The sequence below is a fragment of the Carcharodon carcharias genome, chromosome 6, assembly GCF_017639515.1.
Source record: "Carcharodon carcharias isolate sCarCar2 chromosome 6, sCarCar2.pri, whole genome shotgun sequence".
Lineage (NCBI taxonomy): Eukaryota > Metazoa > Chordata > Chondrichthyes > Lamniformes > Lamnidae > Carcharodon > Carcharodon carcharias.
In genome coordinates this window covers 164,732,377-164,754,962 of record NC_054472.1, presented here as the reverse complement: position 1 = coordinate 164,754,962, position 22,586 = coordinate 164,732,377, and the positions used below count along the sequence as shown (strand labels likewise).

General features: G+C 41.0%; 1 protein-coding gene across 3 annotated transcripts in view; it reads right to left on the bottom strand.

Annotated features, from left to right (window-relative positions):
- The window catches only part of tsnare1 (T-SNARE Domain Containing 1), an 871,135-nt gene that overhangs the window by 122,447 nt on the left and 726,102 nt on the right, over nucleotides 1-22,586 (bottom strand). For 2 of the 3 annotated variants that reach the window (XM_041190481.1, XM_041190480.1), the window contains exons 9-10: nucleotides 18,192-18,264; nucleotides 12,503-12,585 (exon numbers count right to left, since the gene is read on the bottom strand). In XM_041190481.1, coding sequence (XP_041046415.1) covers nucleotides 12,503-12,585; nucleotides 18,192-18,264 — 156 coding nt within the window. Of the gene's footprint in view, nucleotides 1-7,803; nucleotides 9,817-12,502; nucleotides 12,586-18,191; nucleotides 18,265-22,586 lie in introns of those variants that run through there. The other variant, XM_041190482.1, reaches the window with a different exon arrangement.

The following is a 22,586-nucleotide window of genomic DNA, read 5'->3' as shown; positions in this document are numbered from 1 at the left end:
TGGAGTTTGGGTAGTCGGTGTGTGTGTGAGAGAGAGACTTAATTGAATTAAAGACAGCTGATCTGAAAGCTTTTATCTGTCAGAAGAGAAGAAATGCTAAATAAGTAAATATGGCTGAAGTTTTAGAGTGTGAGGTGTAAAGGAAAATTTGGTTTTTTAGATAAACCAGAGTAATTTGAATTTCAAAAGGCAGTGTGAAGTATTACACTTAGCCAGAAGAAGCCAAATAGTGTGTTTATTTTTTTCTCAACTCTTACTGGCAAAACTGATAGTTTAAAAGATTTTTATTATTAGAAATGTAAAGTCCAAAGACATATTGAAACAATGACATTTGTACCCAAAGGGGAAAATATATATAAAGAAGATACATCTATGTGTAAGCGGAAGGAAATCTAAGATCTAACAAGTGTGAAAATCCTCCAGCTTCTATGGACCAAGATACTGCCTATAGGAACCAAAGTTAAGAGAATTCATTATGAATATCCCTGCCAAGGGTATTGTGTGCTTTGCCTGAGTCTGTTAAAATCTATTTTGTTTTTACTGTTGCCTTTACAGGGGTGTAACTGCGAGTCAGGTTAATTAGGGGAGCTAGGAGTTATCACAGTAGTAATTCATAGACCTATGTAAGTGCTTAAAATTATTTCTTTTATTAAAAAAAGTTTAATTTAGTTTTGTAAAAAATCCTCTAAGGCTTATTCTACTGAATTCAAGGCACACATCTTGAAATAAAAATAAAAATTGCAAAACAGTCGTGGCAGTTGTTTCAAGTTTTCCTCAGGGATTTGAGCAGCGTAGCATTTACCATCTGTCCTGCCATAACAATCAACTTTTCATCCAATTTTCAACCTTCTCCCACCTTCACATGGCCCAACTTTGACTCTTCTTTCCTTGACATCTGTATCTTCATTTCTGGTGATAGGCTATCAACAACTATGCATTATAAGCCCACTGACTCCCACAGCTACCTCAACTACACTTCCTCACATCTTCCTTCTTGTAAGAACTTTGTTCTATCCTCCCAGTTTCTACATCTCTCACATGATGCAAACTTCCATGCCAGCCCTTTTTCCTCAAGCAAGAGCTCCCCACCTCATAGTTGACAGGGTGCTCGGCTGTGTCTATTCCATTTCCCAAACTTCCCCCTCCCTCTCAGAGCCATAATAGGATACCTCTTGCCCTCATCTTCCACCCAAATGGATCATCCTCCATTTCCACCACCTCCAACATGATGCCATCAATAAACATATCTTCCCCTCCCCTCACCTTTCAGCATTCTGAAGGGACCCTTCCATCTGCAACACCCTGGCCCACTCTTCAAATACCCCCAACACTCCATTCCCTTCCCATGGCACCTTTTCTATAGAAGCACAGGCAATGCAACTTCTGCACTTTTACCTCTTCTCTCCTCACTGTCCAAGGCCCCAAAATCTCCTTCTAAATAAAACAGAGATTTATGTATACATCTTACAGTATTCATTGCTCACGATGCGGTCTGTCCTACATTAGGGAATGTTAGATTGGGTGAACACTTTTCAGAAAATCTCTGCTCAGTTGGAAGTACGATCCTGAGTTTCCTTCCATTTTAATTTTTCACCTTGTTCACAAGCTGTCCTTGGTCTACTGCAGTGTTCCAATGAAGCTCAGGGTAAGCAAGAGAAACAACACTTGATCTTTCAATTAAGCACTTTACAAGCTTCTGGATTCAACAAAGAGTTCAGCAGTTTCAGTACATGATCACTGCCCCCTTTTTATTTCCTTTCCTTTGCATGTTTCACTCTTGTTTTTTGTTTTCAAACAGCAGCTATTCATCATGTTGCCATTCACACCTCCTCGAGACATATATTTTGCTTCTTTCCTTTTTCTGTTACCACTCCCTTTGACCTGCACCACTACTTCTTTAGTTATTTAATCTCTTCTGTCTTGCACCCTATCACAGACCTTCCTTTTGTTAAGATCCCTGCTGATGTTAACACTGGACAAGTTAGATCCCAGGGTGAAACCTGGCTTGATAGATCCTAACTTTGATTTTTTGTGGAGGGCAGTTACTGAACACATTCACAAGAATCTGCCAGTGTGCTTTAAACACAAAGAATGAAATGTTTATTAAACAAGAAGAATGAACTATATCACGCCAGACAAAATGGATTTTCAATATAAACCAGAAAATGATTTAAATTCACACTACTTATTTTATCCCAGCAATACCCTTACAGACATAAAATCCCAATGAAGATTTACCACTATCACAACACCATGGCTTCTTACTTGGGCCTGCACAGTTGCACCAGTTTTCCTCCAGCAGATTTCTCTAGAGATTCTCTAGATGTTTTCCCCTCAGCTGGTATCTCTCCCCGAGTCATCCAAGAAAAAACACAAATCCAAATGCCCTCTTCCTCTAACTTCAAAGGAAACACATGTGTTCCCTAAACTCAATTCCCCAACAGCCTTGCAGGATTTCTTATTAGAGAGCTTAGAACATCTGCCTTCACTCTCTGGTAGGCACACACTAACTAATCTTCCCTTCTGTCTTTCCCTGTGTTTCTGTGTACCCCTGGACCTCTGTCACTAGGCAACAGCAGTTTTTTTTCCTACTTTATGTTTCTAAATTCACTAAGCTTACTAATCCCTTTGTAACCTATCTCTTTATTTCAAGGGCTGGAAAACCTCATTAAAAATGCACCTATATAAACAGGGTCTCCAGACTTCTCAGTACCTAGCTCACAAAGAAACTCTAAAGGGGAAACTAGAACCACATTTCACCTTTCTTAACACACAAATACAAATATAAATTAAACTTAAAGTTATACATTTTTCCTAATGCCTTTTGCTCTTTTCCACCCTTCCCCATTTCACCTGCTTAAAACCAATTACGTTTCTAATTTTTCCCAGTTCTGATGAAAGATTATCAATCCAAAATATTAACTTTCTCTCTCTCTCCACAGATGCTCCCTGACCTGCTGATTATTTCCAGCATTTTCTGTTTTTATTTCAGATTTCCAGCATCCTCAGTATTTTGTTTATATTTCTGCCTGAGAGTCTTATATGGCAGGCGGTGTGTGCAAGCTCATTCCACGTCGTCATGGAACCCAGACCAAGGAGGTTCGTGGCTGTTTTAATTGGAAGGGTGATGAGCTAATCCTCAACAGAAAGAGATGGAGAATGGACCAACGTTGCCTTTATCTCTCTGGAAGACTGAGTCCGCAGTAAGCCGGAGCTTTGAAACAGAGAATTCATTTTTTTTCTATCAATAATACCTGTCAACTCAGTAAATACCTATTAATAACATGAAGCTATGGGCCCATATCAGGGGCTAAGTTTGTGTAATACATTATTTTTGATGTAATGAGAAGTGATAGACTACAGTTTGAAGTTAACTGGAAACATTGCTCTGTTCAGAGATGACTTTTATATAAAATAAACCAGTTTAGATTGCGATTGGCCTTGTGTCATTCAAGTGATCATGAAGTTGCCCCCCAGAAGGTGGGAAAACTGCAAACACAGGATGTGCAAGATCACAGAAGCTATTACATACAATAAGAGGTTTTAATGTTAAGTCACTTGAGTTATGTTATTATATAACTAGATAATGGGTAGTAAGTGAATGCCCCAATTGTAGAGAACATGAATTAAGCTACGGTGGTAAACCTGGCAATATCTAATACAAGGATGAAATTTTTAAAAGACTAACACAGCACAAAAGACAGGTCAAGTCTTTGTTGTCATTGCTATGAGATACTTTGAAGAGAATAGTGGGGACCTGATGTGCACAAGCTGTAATGAAATCTTATTAAACCTGTTCTGTTTATTGCTAGTTAATTGAAGGCAGTGATGGATGGAGCTTTGTGAGTTCAGCAGGTTAATACATCGTGATATAGAACTATACCAAAATAGGATGGTCCAAAAGCTTGTTCCCCTGCCTATGATGAGTTAGCTAATCCAAATTGAAATGGTGATGGGCGAGCTACACCAATCCCCATTATCCCTGAGCTATGAAGGTGGAAATTTGTGGAACTTCTGCTCCTCTGATTGACGTTTCCTACTGGAACACGTGCAATTCCAGCTGAGGGAAGTATTGAGCTCGGGTCTGGTTCACGTCGTAGAAGAATTGCTGTTTGATGTGGGCAGGCCATACTGAATTGTATCCATTAAGTCAATGTAGTCTTGAGAGAAGGGGAGAGAAGTGGAGACAATGGGCCAGATCTTCGCTACTGAGGCAGGTAGCTTGAGTCGGGAAATTACCCTTTTGTTTTAAAGGGCTCAGTTGCAGCCAATTTCCGCACCGGGGAGATGGGGGCAGGGTGGGGGGGTGGGTTGGTGGGATAGTTTTAGACCTACTGACCCCAGAAGCAGATCACAGGTGGCCACGGGGACATGGGGAAGAGTGCCGGGAACCACTTGTTAGAAGGCCCGTCTTGGTTCTCTGGTACTTTATCCCAGTTATTTTAGAAGCTGTTAGGTCCTCTATCCCTCACCCCTCAAACCCTGTCACCTCATCTATCTATGCTAACTCATGCCCCCTGCCCATCCCCATGTGCCCATCATGCCATCTCATATCCCCATGCCACATCCTTAGCCAATCCCCCAGCATCCACCATGGGCAGACATCAGGAGCCATGTGGGGGATGAAATAAAACTTCTAATAATCTAATATAGCTCCCACTCACACCCACTTGATACTGAAAACAAGTCCCATTCATGAAACACATTCAAAGATTGTACACCCCCTCGATTGTTCAATCTCTTATTAAAACTCATTTCTATTCAGCAACCACTTTAAACAAATCCTCTTATAGCCTCATAAAACTACCAAAATGTGAATTCAGTTGCCCTGCCCGGATAAGTCCTTTTGTTTTTTTTTAAATTCAGCCAAGCATTCATAATGATCTCTTCTGTAATAACACTCTTGGGAAGTTAACAAAGAATTCTATTGAAGTCATTGGAATAGGTGGGAATGGTTTTCTCTAGCCTATACCAGATGGCTTATAAATCATACCAGTCCATCAATGTTTTTTTTTAACTCTAACTGATAGCTTCAGCCTGTTTTTTTCATGTTTCAAGTAGCTGAGGATTTTTTTAAAACCTTCAGATCATGACACTTAAACACACCTTATTCAACCTTCAATCAATTTGTGACTCCCACACTGTGGGTTAAGGCCCTTAGAAAAGCCATAATTCTGTTTGAATTCTGCACTAATTTAAAATGGCCCTCCAGAATTTGGGTTACCCACCTGTGTGATTCACACCCGACCCCCTGCCAGCAAAAATGTAATGTGTTGGAAATAGGACCAGGAATTCTGCATCCAGATCCCATCCACCATTTTCAAATGCCTCAGAGTCAGCCAGACTCCATGAAAATCCAGCCCAAAATATCAGTGGTAAATTTCCACAAGTTTACACCACAGGCGGGAACACAATCACTGCTGAAATTGCGGTACAATATCAGCTTGCAACATCCGGCCAATCCTACCACACATCAACATCAACCTTGTAAATAGTGGGCTCTAATACTCATTTCAGAAATAATAAAAGTAACCTCTGTTTATTGGCGAGAGACACTCAAGCCTGATGGCATTAAAGTCAATTCTCAACTGGATTTTTATTCTTTCCTATTTTGTTGGCTTGCATGTACCAAGATAATGAAGGAAAAGCCAGTCAATACACGGGGACTTGTAAGCCACTAAATAATTTGCAATCTTAATTAAAAATATAAAACTGAATACTTTGCAGAAAACTACCAAGAAAGTTTATTAACCTATCAGGGAAGTGCAGAGTTGAGGTTCATTTTATCAAACTCATGTACTTCAAAATTAATTAACCTTGATTGATCTTTTACATCAACATAAATATTATTGTTTAAGTATCTGCAGAAGTTGAAAAGTGTCAGCATTTAGTAAAGCTGCAAAATGAAGGGATAAAACCTTTGTTTTCTTCTTCATTCATTGTATCTCAGGGCTTCAGTTCCTCGAGGCACGTAAGTGTTTGGTCACTGCTCTGTTCTATTTATTTCTGTTTTAATTCTGCTTCATTTACAGAGCCATTTTAACCTAACTGGTCTTGGGGCAACAGATTGCATGGCATGCCGGATTTACACGCCACCTGACATTCGGCTCCATTGAACTCAATGGAGAGCAAAATTGGGCAAAGCGTGAAGCAAAGGTTGCACTCAAATCTGGCAGTTTCTCGCCAGGCCTGGTGGGTTACAATTGTCCCCATAGCATTCAGGCAATGTTCAACCAGTCGCTTATCACATATTCGACAAATAATATACTCTGAAGAACAAGATAAGTCAATTAATGACAAAAATAGATCTGGAATTTCAGAACTTCTATTATCTTTATGCCTTTTCTTAGATGTCGAAGTGAGGAAGTCTTGATTTCCCTCAGTCTTCCATTCCTCTCACTATCTGTAAATGCCAATTTGCCATCACTGAGGTACTGCTTCGTGAACTAATACACTTTTCCTCCCATTCGTTTCAACTTTGGTGGTGTCCTGCACTACTATCCTTCGTATTTCACCAAAGGTTCGCAACAAGACACAAAGGGAAGCATTTATGTCTATATTTACAGTTTATGCCTAGGTAGCATTTAAGTCCAGATTTGGTAGTATCATATTAAGTAAATCACCCAACATTAAAAACAGCCTTGCATTTATGTAGCAAGATATATGGGAAGAATTTTCCCCCATTGTGGGGGTTGTGCGGGGGCTGGTGGGAGCGAGCATGAACCCGAGTGGCGCCACCGATTGGGTCCGCGCCGCCATTTTATGTGGGCAGGCCAATTAAGGCCCGCCCAGCGTGACGCACACCCAGAAGCGCTGAGCGTACCCTGTGCGGGCGGGGGGGATTCCGTGAGTCGGGGCCTCAGGGAGATTAATTGGACTTCCGAAAAATTTAATAAAGTTGAAAGACTTTTTTAAGGACATGTCCACTCATGTGAAACTGCCAACCTTAAGATTGGACGAGCAGCATCCTTAACAGCTTTAATTACTTTGTTAATGGCCTTTGACAGTTTGGCAGGCGTGCAGCCACGTCGGCTGCGCTCCTGCTGAACTGACAATCTAATCGGGGCGCGGTGACATCGGGACACCTGCTTGACATCACCGCGCATCATCTTACGCATCAGTGAGCAGGCCCCACCCCCGCTCGCCCGATGGGGAAATTCTGCCCATAAAATAAATGAAAGCTATTTATGCAAAGAAATATTGTAGCAAGTCTCTATTTTTCAAATGTTTCATTGCAGGGGGTTGGATCAAGAATGAAAATATCTTGCAAGAAAATAAAGTACGTGTTACACAGTTACATTTTGGGAATCGCATTGAAGTTACTTCAATGCCTTTGATATCCATGCTACTTTTACTGAAACATTTGTTGTGCAAAAGAGTGTGCTGCAGCAACTGACAGGGAAATTCCACATCACATTCTACAATTTTTATATCCTTTGAAATTAATGATCAGCAAACCAGGGCCTGAAAGGACATGGTTTCTTGATATGCGCTTGCAGCATGTGCCAGGAGCGCTGAAGTGCAAAACCCTTAATGTCTTCAAATATATCTTGTTTTATTAAACATATGTCAAGCAAAAGAGAAGTAAGTGGCTTGCTTGCACTCAACAGATCTGTGGAGTACACCACAGGGAGCTTAATATGCATTTTAAAAATTATTTAGACTTTTAGAATTGCAGTCCATGAAGGTTGATGGCGGCAAAAAAAAAATTAGTTACTAAAAATATTAACTTTTTTTAAACACTTAGGAAGAGAATTTGATGATCACAGCCTAGGTGATAACCTAACGAGTGGATCACCCATCTGTTATAAAATCTATCCTTTTTATAGTGTACGGATTTCAATGGGATGAAAAGGTGGCAGGTGATTTGATTTACCAGCTTACTATTCAGGTGATGAAGTTAAAAATTTGCCCTCTATAAATTTGGTATAAAATAGATTTATGATGAGCAGGCCACCCAAATGCCCGAGGACTGGGAGAATATCATCCAAGGTTGGGGAAAATAAACTGTTGCTCTGTTGTATCCTAAAGGCTGGCACTTGTGGGTGATGCTGCCTGACATGACTCAGTATCATAATGTAACAATGTCAAAAGTAATATTAAGGGATACAAATGTGCCATTTTCTCGTGTAATCTCCCGGAACACATTCCAAGTCTGGCTCAATTCTACTACTGTGTAGAAGATAGTACCATATGAGAAATCTTCTTTTTACAGTTCAGTGAAATATTGAGTGAATACTGAGAACACGGTCAGGGATGCTGTCTTTCAGGTCAGGTGTTAAACCAAGGTCTGATTTTACCTTTGATCATGCGATGCAAATGGTACTGTTCAAAGAAGGGCAGTGGTTTTCTGCTGGTGAAATGGCCAACAATTAACCCTCAGCCAAAACAGATTATCTAGTTGCTTGTGGGACCTTCCTGTGCATAAATTGGCTACCACGTTTACCTACCCAACAATGGTGGTCATATTTCATAAGCACTCCCTTGGTCCTCTTGGGGTATCCTGGGAATGTTAAGGATGATATATGAATGAAAGTTATTTCTTTCTTTAACCAAGGGAGAGGCACACACACATTAATTGTTAACACACTTAAAATTATTGATGTCATGGGGGTAGAATTGGGTGAGAGTACAAAAAGTGCAATAGCTCAAAGGCAGCCCATTATACAGTTCCCGCAATTTTCTTTCTCATGGAAAAGAAATCCGAGTATATTAAAAGCATTCACCCAGTGTAGGTGCTAGAGGATTGTTTCCTTTCCTGGGGAGTCTAGAATTTAGGTGGGGGGAGGGGGACACAATCTCAGAATGAGGGCTCAGCCATTAATTCATTGTTCCAACTAAGAGCTTTTCTACACCCATTGTAGGAAGTCACGACCGGGATTGCTCTTCTAGAAACACACAAAACATCCCTTCAATGCATGAACAATGATGTATAGTTAAATGTCGGTAAAACCTAATCCAATAAGTAAGCTCACCTGCAATCAAAAAATGTAACTGAAGATTTTTCATTTGATGCACAAGCACACTTTAAAGTGGCAAGAGATTTATGTTTTTAAAGAGGATTATGTATGTCAAGTGATTAGTGATGGAACAGTAATAATTTGTACACCACAATAAAACAACTGCTTTGTTTTTTATATACAATGATATAATAAGCATGCATTTTTGAGCACAGTTACAATTTTGCTATATGCAGTGACCATAGGATGCTCAAATTATTGCTGTTCCATCATTGATGATAAGATATATGTCCAACTTATTTTACCACATCACATTATACTGATTATTTCTAATGTTTCAGTTTATGAGGATACTCATTTTTGGATGGTTCTTAAGGGAGGGAGATTGTGGAGGAACCATCAGATTCCTTTGAATCAGTTTTAAATTCTAACAGTCAAGATAATTCGACATCACATATGGAATCACATGTACGATGCAGCAAGTTAAGTCATGTCTGTTTAGTGATTGCCTCTCAGCCATAAAAACCTTGTCAAGAGTCAGCCACTTGATGAGTTCAGTCACTGTACGGTCTACCTACCCCTTTGCCCTTGTTCCCCACAGGTAAAATACGCTTTATTAGGTCTAAGAAAGTGACATTTCTAAACCAAATGATTGTTGAAGTGGAGCAGAAAATACTTCACTACATTTCACAGGCACAATAGAATCAGACTTCTTGTACAGAAAAGGAACATTGGTATAATACAGGGTAGTTTCTTCATGTTAGGGTTAAACCATCTGGCCAGGACAGAATACATGAAGCTTTATTCTGATTTTCAGCTGAATAGCCTGGATCACTGATATTAACATTAACTGGACCTGCAATATAAGGAAAAATCATGCTCCAATTAACATCAATGCTCACACTTTTCAAAGAATGAATTTAACATGTCTCACTTGGGGCTGAGTTTTGCCCTTGATGGGCGGGCGGGCCCGACCAACTCGGCGGTGGGCGGGGAGCTGATCGCCGCCGCCGAAACAGGTCCCGTCGCCATTTTAAGTGGGCAGGCCAATTAAGGCCCGCCCTGCGTGTCACCCGACGGGAAGCGCTATGCAATTCCTGTGCAGGCGGTGGGGTGGGGGCGGGGGGGGTGGGGGGGGGGGGTGGTGGTGTAGGGGTGGGGGTGGAATTCCTCAACTGCCAGAATGTGCAAAGTGCTCTGTGAAACTCTAAAAATAGAACAATTAAAAAATCATTAACATGTCCCCTTCATGTGAAAATGTCACACGAGATGGGACATATTAGTGAAGAACACAAACACTTTATTAAAAGCTTTTAAACCCGATATCAAACTTCATCCCGCTACTGGATGAGGTTTATAAATAAGTCACTTACCCGCCTGTCCATTGGGCCCGTGCGCCAACCTGAAGTTCGCACGGGCTGCTCAAAATCCTGGTCAATTGGGGAGTTAATGGCCTTAACAAGGCGGGCACGCGTCCCGCTGCATAGTGCGCCCGCCGACCAAAATATCACGATGCCGCATGCTGACATCGGGGTGCTCGCGCGATGTCAGCACACAACATTTTAAGCGCTGGCATGTGGACTCTGCCACCCGCATGCCAGCCAGAAGATTCTGCCCATGGTACTTGGTCTACCCAAAAAAACTGGTGGTGAGAGCCGGGGAAAACCAAATAAGGAATAGAACTGATTTCATTAAAAAAATCTAAAATTTGCACTGTTGCCATCTTCATGACAAAAGGAAGACACCATGATTGACCATCCCTTCAAGGCCTTTCAGACCCCTATCTCTGCAACCTCCTTGTGCCCCACAACTCTGCAATAATCCACCTCAATTTAAAGTTCTTGTTTTCAAATCCCTCCACAGCCTTGGCCTTCTCTGTCTCTGTAATCTCTTCCAGCCCCACAACTCTCCTAGATACCTGCACTCATCTTGTACATCCCAAATTGCTCCAATATTGGTAGCCACATCTTCAGCTAAGGCTCAAACTTCTGGAATTCTCTTCCTAAATGCCTCTGTCTCTCTAACTCTCTCCCTCCTTTTGGATGCTCCTTAAAACTTGTGTCTTTGGTCAAGCTTTTTGTCATCTGCCTTAATGTCTCCTTTTGCGGCTCAGTGTCAAATTTTGTTTAGTAACCATTTTGTGAAGTGCCTTGAGTGTTTTGCTACATTAGAGGTACAAGATTTAATACAAATTCTTCTTGTTACTCTCCAACTCTCACCTCTTCAGCACCCTCAATATCCTCACCCCATCAATGTCAGTTGCACCTTCAGCTGTCTTGACCCTAAGCTCTGTAATTCCCTCCCTAAGCCTCTCTGCCCCTCTACCTCTCTGTCTCTTCCTTTATGACCATGTTTTGGTTTATCTGTGTTCTGATATGACTCAGTGTCAAATTTTATCCGCTTTTTAAGTTTCGCTAAGTTAAAGCTGCTGCATAAATGTGAGTTATTGTTGAGTGGAGATAAAGAAAATGAAATATTTCAGCAAGGATCATACAGTGCATTAACAATCTCCTCATAGTCTGGTGGCATTCTAGTGCTCTAATGTGGTCTAGCGTAATTTCTTTCTAAAGATTTCTTCATCACTGGCGTGGGCAGGAACCTATCTCAATTCAGTCAACAAGTATAGTGTACACATTGACTACTATGCCATAGTGTTAGGGAATGATATATGCACAAAGCTCTAAAAATATTTCTTGCTTTTTCAGTATCACTTTTCCATTGTATAATGTATCGCTATTGTCACAACACACTGATCATTGAAACACATATTTGAAAAATATACACATATATCAAGAGTCCATGGCATTTTGAAAAAAAAACAATGCCTTTCATTTTATACCATTATTTTTAACAAGTTTGAATCTATATATTTTATAGGAATCATTAGAACTATTGAGTACTGATGAGTGAGTGACTGAAAAAGAGAGGATGTACACATTCTTGTAACATGGACTGAAAATGGGTCTTTCCACTGAATTCTTATAGATTGTTTGCAAACACAACAAAATAAGCTTTTACATCCAGTTTTGATAGAAGGGAATATAACATCATAAAACACCAAAGAGTGCAGGAATGGAAAAGTTACAAGACATATACCATGAGACATTTTAAATTTGGAAAAATGAGTGATATTAAGTTGGCCACTGATTACACATCATGCCCAATTTTCTTTTCAGCTGTAGTCAATGGAAAGAAAAAATGAGCAAATGTATAAAGGATGGTCAACTCGATAGCATCCATTTTACATCTTCAACCCAAGGTAAAATTACCCCAAGAGTGCTGCCATAGCCTTGTACATGGTTGGATGTATTCAGACACAGGATTGTACATTCACATTCTCTTTGCCTGTTTAAGGTCATGGCTTAATCACAATTCTTTGTCCAATTTTCTACAATCATTTTTCAGATCTCAGTACCCCTTTGCTTAAGATATCTTAAGTGGGCCTACTCTGAGGACCCAAAGAGGAAAGATTTGAAAAAATTGACATGAGTCTAGGTCAGCCCAATTCAGAGTCTTTTAGCAAGATTTAAACACAGGCTTACCTGGTGCTGATTTGCTTTTGCTAGCTGGTCGTTAGCTGCATCAACATTTGAAGCTGCCCGCTCAATGTTGGCTTCAATGCTATCTGTAAATTAAAGATTAAAATGGTATAAATATGGTGTGATCAGCAATGCTTTTGAGATAGCTGTACCATCACATTGCCTCAAGTAGGAAGATTGTAACCTCAATAAAACTGGAATGTAGTAAATGAGATAGATGTTGTTGAGCCTCAGGAATTTCTTCATGGGGCACTTTAATTTATTGGGAGTAAATTAAACATTCATGAAACAACCACAAAGGTGATGCGCAAAAGATTCATTAAGGTGCTACTGGGAATTAAAAGCTTTCATTCTGAGGAGAGACTCAATAAATTGAGACTCTTTTCAGTAGACCCCAGGAGATTAAATTAAGATCTGATCAAGGTGTTCAAAATTATTAAGAATTTTGATGAGGCAAGTACTTCCACCAGCCAATGACTCAGTAACTTTAAGGGCACCATCAAAAGAACAAAGGGATAAGGGTAGAGGTAGTAGGGGGTGGCAGCAGTAGTAGAAGAGTGGCAGAGGCGGTGGTGGATGACTTTTTATGCAGATAGTTGTTAGAGCATTGAATGCCTTACCAAAAAGGCAGGCAAGCTGCTCAGTCATTAGATATTGCATCAAGTGGGCCTTGGTCATCAACAGGGGGATCAATGTGACATCTCCCCTCTCCCAATTTTCAATTCTTGGTGTTATAGAGTTGATTTTTCAAGCAACCTTTCTTGGTGGAAACATTGGACTTTATTTAAAAGACAGCAGCAGCAGCCACATGTGTGCATCGAACTCCATAACTAAAGAAGAACTCCCTCCTAGAGGTTCCCTTCACTGCTAACTCATTCGTTTAAACAGATTATGCAATCTTACAACACAGAATTATTCTTAAAGCTACAGTCCTACTTTTATCAGAACTATAATTACTACATTCCTCCCCCTTTAACTTTTCTGTGTATTTTGTATTTACAAAGGTATTTATCTCATGACATTAGAATATTTACACAGGTCATGAAATTACAAATGCAGTCTTTCAGGTGGTTTCCTGACCTGTGTGGAACATAGTAGCTTCATACATCCGATTCTTTGGCAGGAATCACATTCGCTGGAACCGCATTAACATCAGGTACCTCATTAGGCACAGACAGTTCAGTGTCTTCCACTCCGACAGTGACATCGGGCATGCCTATCCTTGGTTCAGCAACGTCAACAGGAACCACAGGTTCAGCGATGGTTACAGGTTTTGTTGGGATATCTCCCTTCTTCTTAAATGATGCATATGCTTATGGGTGATCCGGTCCTCCACTTCCACGTGCTATGACAATCGTCTGGTCACAGAGCCTACTTTACCAGGTACCCACTTCGATCCTCCACCGAAATTCCTTACATATACTGCTTTTTCAAAAATAAATTGTTGCTCACTACTATGCAAATCATGAGTTGCTTTTTAGTTCCCTTGACTTTTCTCCACCTTCCCCTTTTCGGAGAAGGTGAAGTATCAGGCTTAGTCTTGTTTGAAGACGGCACCTCATCAGTAACTCTGCAGCTGTTGCACCTATCATAGTGTGGGGTGTTGTTCTGTAATGAAATAGGAAACGAGCAAGTTTAGTTTCCAACGATTCGCCTGTTAATTTTTTCACTCCCACCTTTTAATATATTTTTGGAACCTTTTTCCTTTTTGTCTTCTTCTTCCTAGCAGAGAGTTTAATCTCGGCCTTCTTTTTGACTTTACTGTCGGCCAGACTTCTCACAGGTGAAATCCCAATTGGCTTAGTCCGGTAGTTGAGCTATCCATGACTTCATTATCTACTCGCATCTCAGAAAGTTTTATGACCTTTGTTTTCAATGCCTCTTCAGCTTCATTCAGCTGATTCTTCAGCTCTTCTGTCTCCTTCTTGTATCTGTTGGCTTCCTCCTGAAACCTGGCACATTGCTGCATCTTCTCTGCCAACTGGTTTTTCAGTTTGTTTAGAGTGATGTTAAATTCTTCCTGTTTCTCTTTGTAATTTTCCAGAGGTACGAACTGTGACCTGAGGGATCCTTGTGATGTGTGAAGGTCTTTCAACAGGTTTTCATTTTCTTTGCAAAACTCACTCGCTTCATCTTGAATTCTGCCATTCAACAGAGACTCCTTGAGTTTTGTCTGCTGTTCTTCCATACCATTGTTTAATTCAGTCTTCATTTCTTCATGTTACTGAACGACTACACACTCCTTTTTCATCCAGGCTCTTTCTGAAGTACCTTGCCTTGTTCTTTTTACAATCTCACTGGCCAATCAAGATTAATTTCCCTCAACCAGTTTCGACCTAGAAGGCATGGTCCATCACCTTCAAATACTAATAGTTGTGCCATTTGGTGTCTATAATAAAGTTATTCTGGTGATGCCTTTTACCTGGATTTCTTCGCCTGTGTACATTTTCAACTTGGCAGAAGTTTGTTCCAAATTTAATTGTTGGGTACCTTTATTTAAATATCTGAAAGCCTGTTCTCCTACTACAGTGGTAGAAGCACCCGTGTGAACTTCCATTTTTAAGGGTTTAACATTCACTTGCAATGTGACAGTAATTGACTCTGTCTTCCCAATTTTCATGTTGAATAAGGAATAAATGTCAGAATTGGTTGTTTCTGGCTCTTCCACACTATATACTTCATTGGGCTTTGTTTGTTGTATGGATGCCCATTTTAGTCTAGCTTTGCAATGTTTCAATGTGTGCCCCCTTTGTGATAAAAATAACACTCCATTTCTTTAAATTGCCAATCGTTAGGAGTGTGATTGTTTCTAGGTCAATAAAAATGAGTTTTCAAATTTGCTGCTAAGCTGTTTCCTCTAAATTTTCGGTTAGCGGAGGCTGTTTCCCACTTCACGGCTGAGTCCTGGCTTTTGCGCCACTTTCAGCTGACCGATCCTGCCCAATTGAATCACTTGTGAATCCCTTACAGCACTTTCCATCACAAGTGCTGTTTCTAACGCTTTCTTAAAATCAAGATCCTCTTCAGCCAGGAACCTTCACTGAATAGCATCCCCTTATATGTCACAAACCAAACGATCCCTGAGCATATCATTCAGGGTTTCACCAAAATCACAATATTCCGTTAACTGCTTTAACTTTGCCAAGTAGGTAGCAATGGTCTTCCCTGGGGCTCTATTCCATGAACTTAACCTGAACCACTGCATCGTATCTGAGGGCTTGGGTTGGAAATGTCCTTAATGAGGTCTAATTCACTGAAGGTTTTCAAATCTGGGGCACTGGGGGCTGTCAAGCTTTGAATTAAACTGTAGGTTTTGCTCCCACAAATACTCAGGAGAATTGCTCTCCTCTTTTCCTCCCCTGTGATTTTGTTGGCTTGAAAATAGAAAGCAAGATGTTCTATATATTGAGCAGTCACCTGTGGCTGGTTCAAAGGGATTGATTCTGCGAAAGTGTGGCATCTTGGATAAGTATATCTTCCTTTCTTTTTATTTATCCTAGATACTCACAACCACTGGGTGAGGGACAGTACTGGATCTGATTTATCCTCATCACCAGTTTGTAATAGAGTTATTTTCCAGCAACTTTTCTTGATGAAACATTAAACTTTACTTACAAGACAGCAACAACAGCTACATGTCTATAACTCTATAACTAAAGAAGAATGCCCTCCTAGAGGCTCCCTATGCTGCTAACTTATTGGATTATACAGATCATGTGATCTTACAACACAGGATTATTCTTAAAGCTACAGTCCTACTTTTATCAGAACTATAATTATTACACATGCATTTCTCTGGCTCAAATTTGATGGCATGAGTTGAATTTCTCCCCCATATTATTCCTTCTAATAAGGGGTGACAAATGCATGCTGTTTGATGGAGTAAAAAGCACTTCATTATGTAGCTTATGCTATACCTGACCTTGGGGTACCTGAACTTACACAGATTTCCCAAAATGGAAATGTCCAGTCTCCCTCACCTTCATGGCGACAAGTATTTATACTTTAAAAAAATTAATTTCATTGCCCTCGAATTATATTTATCCTGTTGAATAAGAGTGGGGCGAATAAATCTGATGACCATGTTCTCCTATTCATTGGTATCATTGTGTTGAGATTCAGTGTTTTCTGTGATTTTACAGAGCTGAAGAAATGCAGACTGCTCTCAATTGTGAGTCACAAAAAGAGTGCACGCAGCTCAAGCAGCTACCTCTCGGCTTATGGCATACCAACATATCATTTATGCTTGTTTACTGAATTGAAGGGATTCTGCATTCCATAAAATAATCATGCAAATGGAATTATGCGAAAGGAAATGCTTTAAAAAAATAAAATCCCTAATTGGATGTGAATGTGCAATTAATCACCATGGATAGCATTTGTCCTCAGCACTATACTTTCCTTCAAGCATGAGATAAACAGGATTATCTAGTTGCTCTTTATCTTGTCTCGCCTGCTTAAAGTTAATCTTTGAAGGACAGTGTGTGTGCAGTTAGCTTTGTGTCTTTGGTGTTAGTTCAGGCTAGGAACATAGGACAATGAATGCGTTATTCAGCATTTAGAGCTTGTTCCACCATTCAATTAGTAGCTGTACCTCGCTCCAATATAGCCTTTGCTCCATGTCCATTGATTGCCTTAGCTTATCAATCTAGGTTTGTTTCAGGAGAAAAATACTTGCTGTCACATTATTTTATGTCACTTTGACATGGTCATATGCCTGTCTATCTCCTTTATTCTTTCACAGTCTAATCAATAAATATTCATCTTTGTTTCTAAATGCTAATTTTGTTTCTGCTGACACGATTTAGCTGTAAAACATAATCAGTGTTTAAAATCAAGAAAATTGATGCCGATTTAGCCCATATTATTGAGTGTATAGTCTTACTTGTTTTATTTTTTAAACTCACTAACAATTAAACAAGGGAGGGATAGATAATGAATGAGTCAGCTTCCGAGAAGACATATTAGTAGCAATCAAACAAGGCAGTGTGATCCAGAAATAAAACCAGCTCTACTGCACAATGGGATCTAACTCTCTTCCAAACATATACATTTGATTTTTGGTTAATTTTTTTGATTTCTTAAGTTGTGGGTAATGGCTTTCTCTAGTTGCTGTAAGGCGGTGTTTGGCCTTTTTCATGAATTGATGCCGTATTTGTGGTAATGGTACTCCCACAGGGGGACTGAGGATGTAAAGGAACCTGAGGGTCATTTTTGTTTTCAGCACCTGCCTGATAATCTGATGGAGCAGATTTCCCAACCTTTGTAGAACCTCATGTGATGAAAATAAGGCAGGTTGTACAACAGATGGGTGATCCAGATTGCCACCTGTGGTAAAGGTGCACATTTGCCCTCGTGGAATTTTTAAGATAATTAACAAAAGATACAGCCTGAGATGAAAGGAAAGTTTTATTCAGCAAGCTGTTGTGATCAGGAATACATTGCCTGAAAGGCAATTGTATATATACTTGAAAATGAAACAAAAAATTGCAGGTCTGTGGGAAAATGTCAGTGGAGCGGAACTTTCAAGGAGCCAGCATAGGCATGATGGCCTGAATGGTCTCCTTGTAGACTGTATGATTCTGTGCCTGCGAGAGAAAGCTTGCTTCTACTTAAGTTAAAATTAACTAAATATAAAACAAGTGGGGGGAGGGGCAGCAATTATTTTGTTCAAACAGTAGATAATACTCACCAATGTTATCGCCCTGTTCATGTACCAATAGTGCTAGATCCTTGATAATCTGATTCACATCAAGCATATCTGCCTGTTGAACAAAATGAAGAAAATCATTAAATCTGTGTGCAAATTGAAAGATCACTCTTCTCCAGCATAAACCACAGCCGACAAATGTGTACTCAGCACTGTTTCTGAATGTAATATGGGGAAGCATTTTATTCTTTTGGCACCCTCTCTTTCTGCCTTAAACAAAATCAGAAAGGCCAGAACAGTCTGCATGTATAAAGATCTCGAAAGCAACTTCTCATTTTCCACTTTTAAATGGTTCACAAAGATATGCATACGAACAGTATCCTCAGTTTTAAAATGGGTGCAAATTGTACTTGTGTGCGAGGCAATGGGTAGGAGTAGGTGGGGGATGCAGTGATCAAGCATCACAACCAGGCAACTTTAACTCATAGACCTCATTTCATGGGTTGGCCTTCTGACCAATGTGAAATTTCCATGGTGACTTGACGCCTACTTAAAACAGGGATGCATCCCCAGCCTGCAATTCTGTTTGAATATTGTGGAAATGCATTTTCTGGAGAAAAGGAGTCAAATGCTGAACCCCATTATTCGGATGTTTCCCTGAAGTCCTAGTGGATGAAATAAGATCAAGGAGGGAGCAGCTGTTTCCTCCAAGGCCTTAATGGTCTGGGTGACATCATTGGAGAATAACTTTTATATTTCGATTCAGCACCTCTTGCCTGAAGCCTCCTCCCTTGTCCTGAAGGGGGGAAAAAAAATAATCACCAGTTATAATCTCAAAAGGCTTGAATGGTTGGAAGCAATGTGGTGAGTGCAGAAACGTAATTTTAACCTTCACTACATGTATCATTCTCACCTAACAGACTTGGGTAAATTCATACAATGAAGTCTAGAGTGAGAAAGCCCACCAAGCCCACTCATATGCTGACAATCCCTCCAAAACTGGCTGATTATTCCTTACTTTCAGCTATATTAAACATAATCCTCCAAATGACTAAACTTCACTCTCCATATAAATGATCTGACCCATATTCAATGAAACAACCTCTCCCTTGCCTTCACTCATGTGGGCTCTCAACTCCCATGTTCTTGATGATGAAAAAGGCTATGTTTGACTACTTTCTTATGCCCCTCACCAGACACGTGCCCCACTCACTTCCTTCTGTGTCCAGCCCTAGAAAAAGCTCCTCCCCAATTCATTTACAATTGCAGTTTCACGCTGCCAACTCCCTAGCCTTTGTCCTTCCATCCATCATCATTATTGGCTGTCCCTCGATTCGAGGATGATGTCTACTCAGGGTTGTGAGTTTCTGCCAATGATCTTCATGTGACTGAAGGGGCCGATTCTCAGCCCACGGATTTTTGGGCACATGAGGCAGGATGCCCCACAATGTAATGAGATCCAAAGTGCAGGGTTTGCTCCCTTTTCTTTTCTTCTGTGCCATCACTCTGCCTCATCATTAAGGCGTTTGGACTCAAAGCGTGATGCAGTGTGGTGGCCAGGTTGTTCCTATTCTTAACGATTGTTAGCAAGCTCCTTCCAATCATTAATGTCAGTCTTGCAATTCTTCAACGAGAGCTTCAGAGTGTCTTTGAACCATTTTCTTTGCTCTCTCCTGGAACACTGGCCACTGAGAGTTGAGAAAACAGGACCTGGCGGGGGTGATGCTTTTCAGCCATCCGGTCCAGTCCATCGAAGTTGATCTTACAGGAGTTTTGGCTGAATGCTTGTGGAGCTGGCTTCAAGAAAACCACTGGTGGTTGTTCGGTGGTCCTTCGGTGGAGGCACTGCTGACGGAGTTTCTTTAGTACTCTAATGTGTTGCTGATACACAGTCTAGCCCTCACTACAGTACAGGAATGTGGTGACATCAACTGCTCTGCACGCTGGTGCTTTTGTTGACTTGTGGAGGTCTTTGTTGTCAAACACTCATTGCCATAGTTTGTAGGAGGCTGAGCTGGCACAGCTGATTCAGCATTGGATCTCCTCGTCAATGGTGGCTTTTTGAGCAAGGTGGCTACCAAGGTATGGGAAGTGCCCAACACATTCCAGAGACTCTCCTTCAAACACATATGGGAGGTGGAATATTTGGTTGACCAGGTGTGGGTTAATATATGAGTTTTGTTTTGGCAACATTCAAAGATAGGGCAGATATTAGTGCATGGAGCCTTGATGTGAACAAAAGCCCACCTGCTTTGAAGGCCTCAGCTGGAATGCTATCAGGGCCATAGGCTTTGTTCTTTTTCATCCATTTGATTGCTTGTTGCGGCTCTCCCATCGATGGTGGTTCAGATAGATACTACCATAGGGATAACAGGAGTTAGCCCGGAGAGTATCAGCTGTCACTGTGGATTCACAGTTGAGGAGTTGTTGAAAATGATCTTTCTAGCATTGATGGATGGCATTGTCATCCTTTAGAAGAGAAATATCATCTTGCGAGTGAAGGGGATTTTGTCCATTTGATCTTGGTTTATAGATGGCTTCAAGAAGGCTTCACATGCCATGATGGTCAGCATATTTTTGGACCTCTCGGGCCTTCTCTTCCCACTACATGTCCTTTATTTTTCAGATTTGTCTTAGGGTGTCAGCCTTTAGGTGTTGAAATGCTGCCTTCTCGACCTGTGACCTTCAATTGTTCTGCCAGGCAATGAAAGCTGCTCATTTTTATCCAGAAGGACAATGCATGAATCCAATGATCTAGACACAGGAGTCTACTACAGATGACTTTGTTTGATCTCTCTATTTTGAAATTCAGTTGGATATGTGAAGATTTTCCAAATTGGCTGTGAGCTGTACTTAGAATTCTCTCCCTTGGTTGGGCTGAGGCATTGATCTTCTTCGTCTTGGACTTTTGGGTCTTGGTGCAAGGTGGATGTTCATCATCGATCGAACATGTCAATGATCTGTCCAGCAGGCATCAGTCCCCTAAGCGATACAGATATAGAGCGATATAGATCTTTGACTCAAACAATGACGTAGTACAGTACTAACACAATCCACTAGGTACCTGTCCTTTGATCTAGGAAGCCTCCATGGGATTTTTGTATTCGTCCTTCTGGCTGAAGAAGGTGTTTGTTATAATGAGACTTTGCTGAGCACCCTTTGTCAGCAGGAAGACACCATTTGCAATGGCCTTTCCCACCCCTTTTTTCCCCCAATTGTTGCTCTCCGGGCAGGGGAGTCATAGCCAACCTTGGCATTAAAGTCACCCGAAAGATGAGCTTTTGTTCTTTTAGGATGGAATTGAGGACTTCATCAAGGTCAGAAAATAACTTTTCCTTAACATCTTCATCAGAGTCAAGGTTCAGGGTATAAGCGCTGATGACTGTGACATATTGATTATGGATGCAGAATCATAGATCACAAAATCATAGTTGCAGAAGAGGCCCTTCAGCCCTTCGAGTCTGCACCGACACGTGAGAAATACCTGACCTACCTATCTAATCCCATTTACCAGCAATTGGCCCATAGCCTTGAATGTTTTAATGTGTTAAGTGCTCATCTAGGTACTTATTAAAGGATGTGAGGCAACCCGTCTCCACCACCCTCCCAGGCAGCACATTCCAGACCGTCACCACCCTCTGGGTAAAAAAGTTTTTCCTCACATCCCGCCTAAACCTCCTGGCCCCTCACCTTGAACCTATGCCCCTTGTGACTGACCCTTCAGCTAAGGGGAACAGCTGCTCCCTATCCACCCTGTCCATGCCCCTCATAATCTTGTACACCTCGAGCAGGTCGCCCCCTCAGTCTTCTCTGAAGTGTCATGAGCCTTTTGTTTATACAATGGGGGAGTTCTGGCAGTGCATCCAGGATCCTATTCAGGATTGCAAAACCAGCTCCGTGGACCCAAGGGTCACTGTCAGCCTTTTCCTTCCAGTGGTAGATGTATGCCCCCTGCTTGTTCCTTCAGCTGCCCCTCCCCAGGCAGACGGGTCTCACTGAGGGCGGCAATATCAATCTGGAGTCTTGACAGCTCATGTGATGCAGTTCTTCTTTCCAATTAGTCACTCTTGAGATTATCCATGTAGGTTCTAACACTCCAAGTTACAAAGTTTGACCATAAAGATGGCAATGCCCTAAAGAGGGTGTTATTCCCCAGCCAGCAGAATGTGGGGCAGTTGATTTTTACAGCCTTTTTTCTAACACCCTCCCGATTTGGGGTGATCAGAGGGTATCCTGAAGAGGAACACTCAATCACAGGCGCTGCTGCCCAAAGACACCTCTGTCTCAATAGAGGTATACAATGATTTCATGTATCATGCACCTGTCACCTGGGTGCAGATTCTTGATGAGGGATTCCCAGGGCTATGCAATACAATGGAAGTTGTTTCTGTTGTTTTCTTACAGGAGTGAAAATAGACAACAGAAGAAGCTCACTGA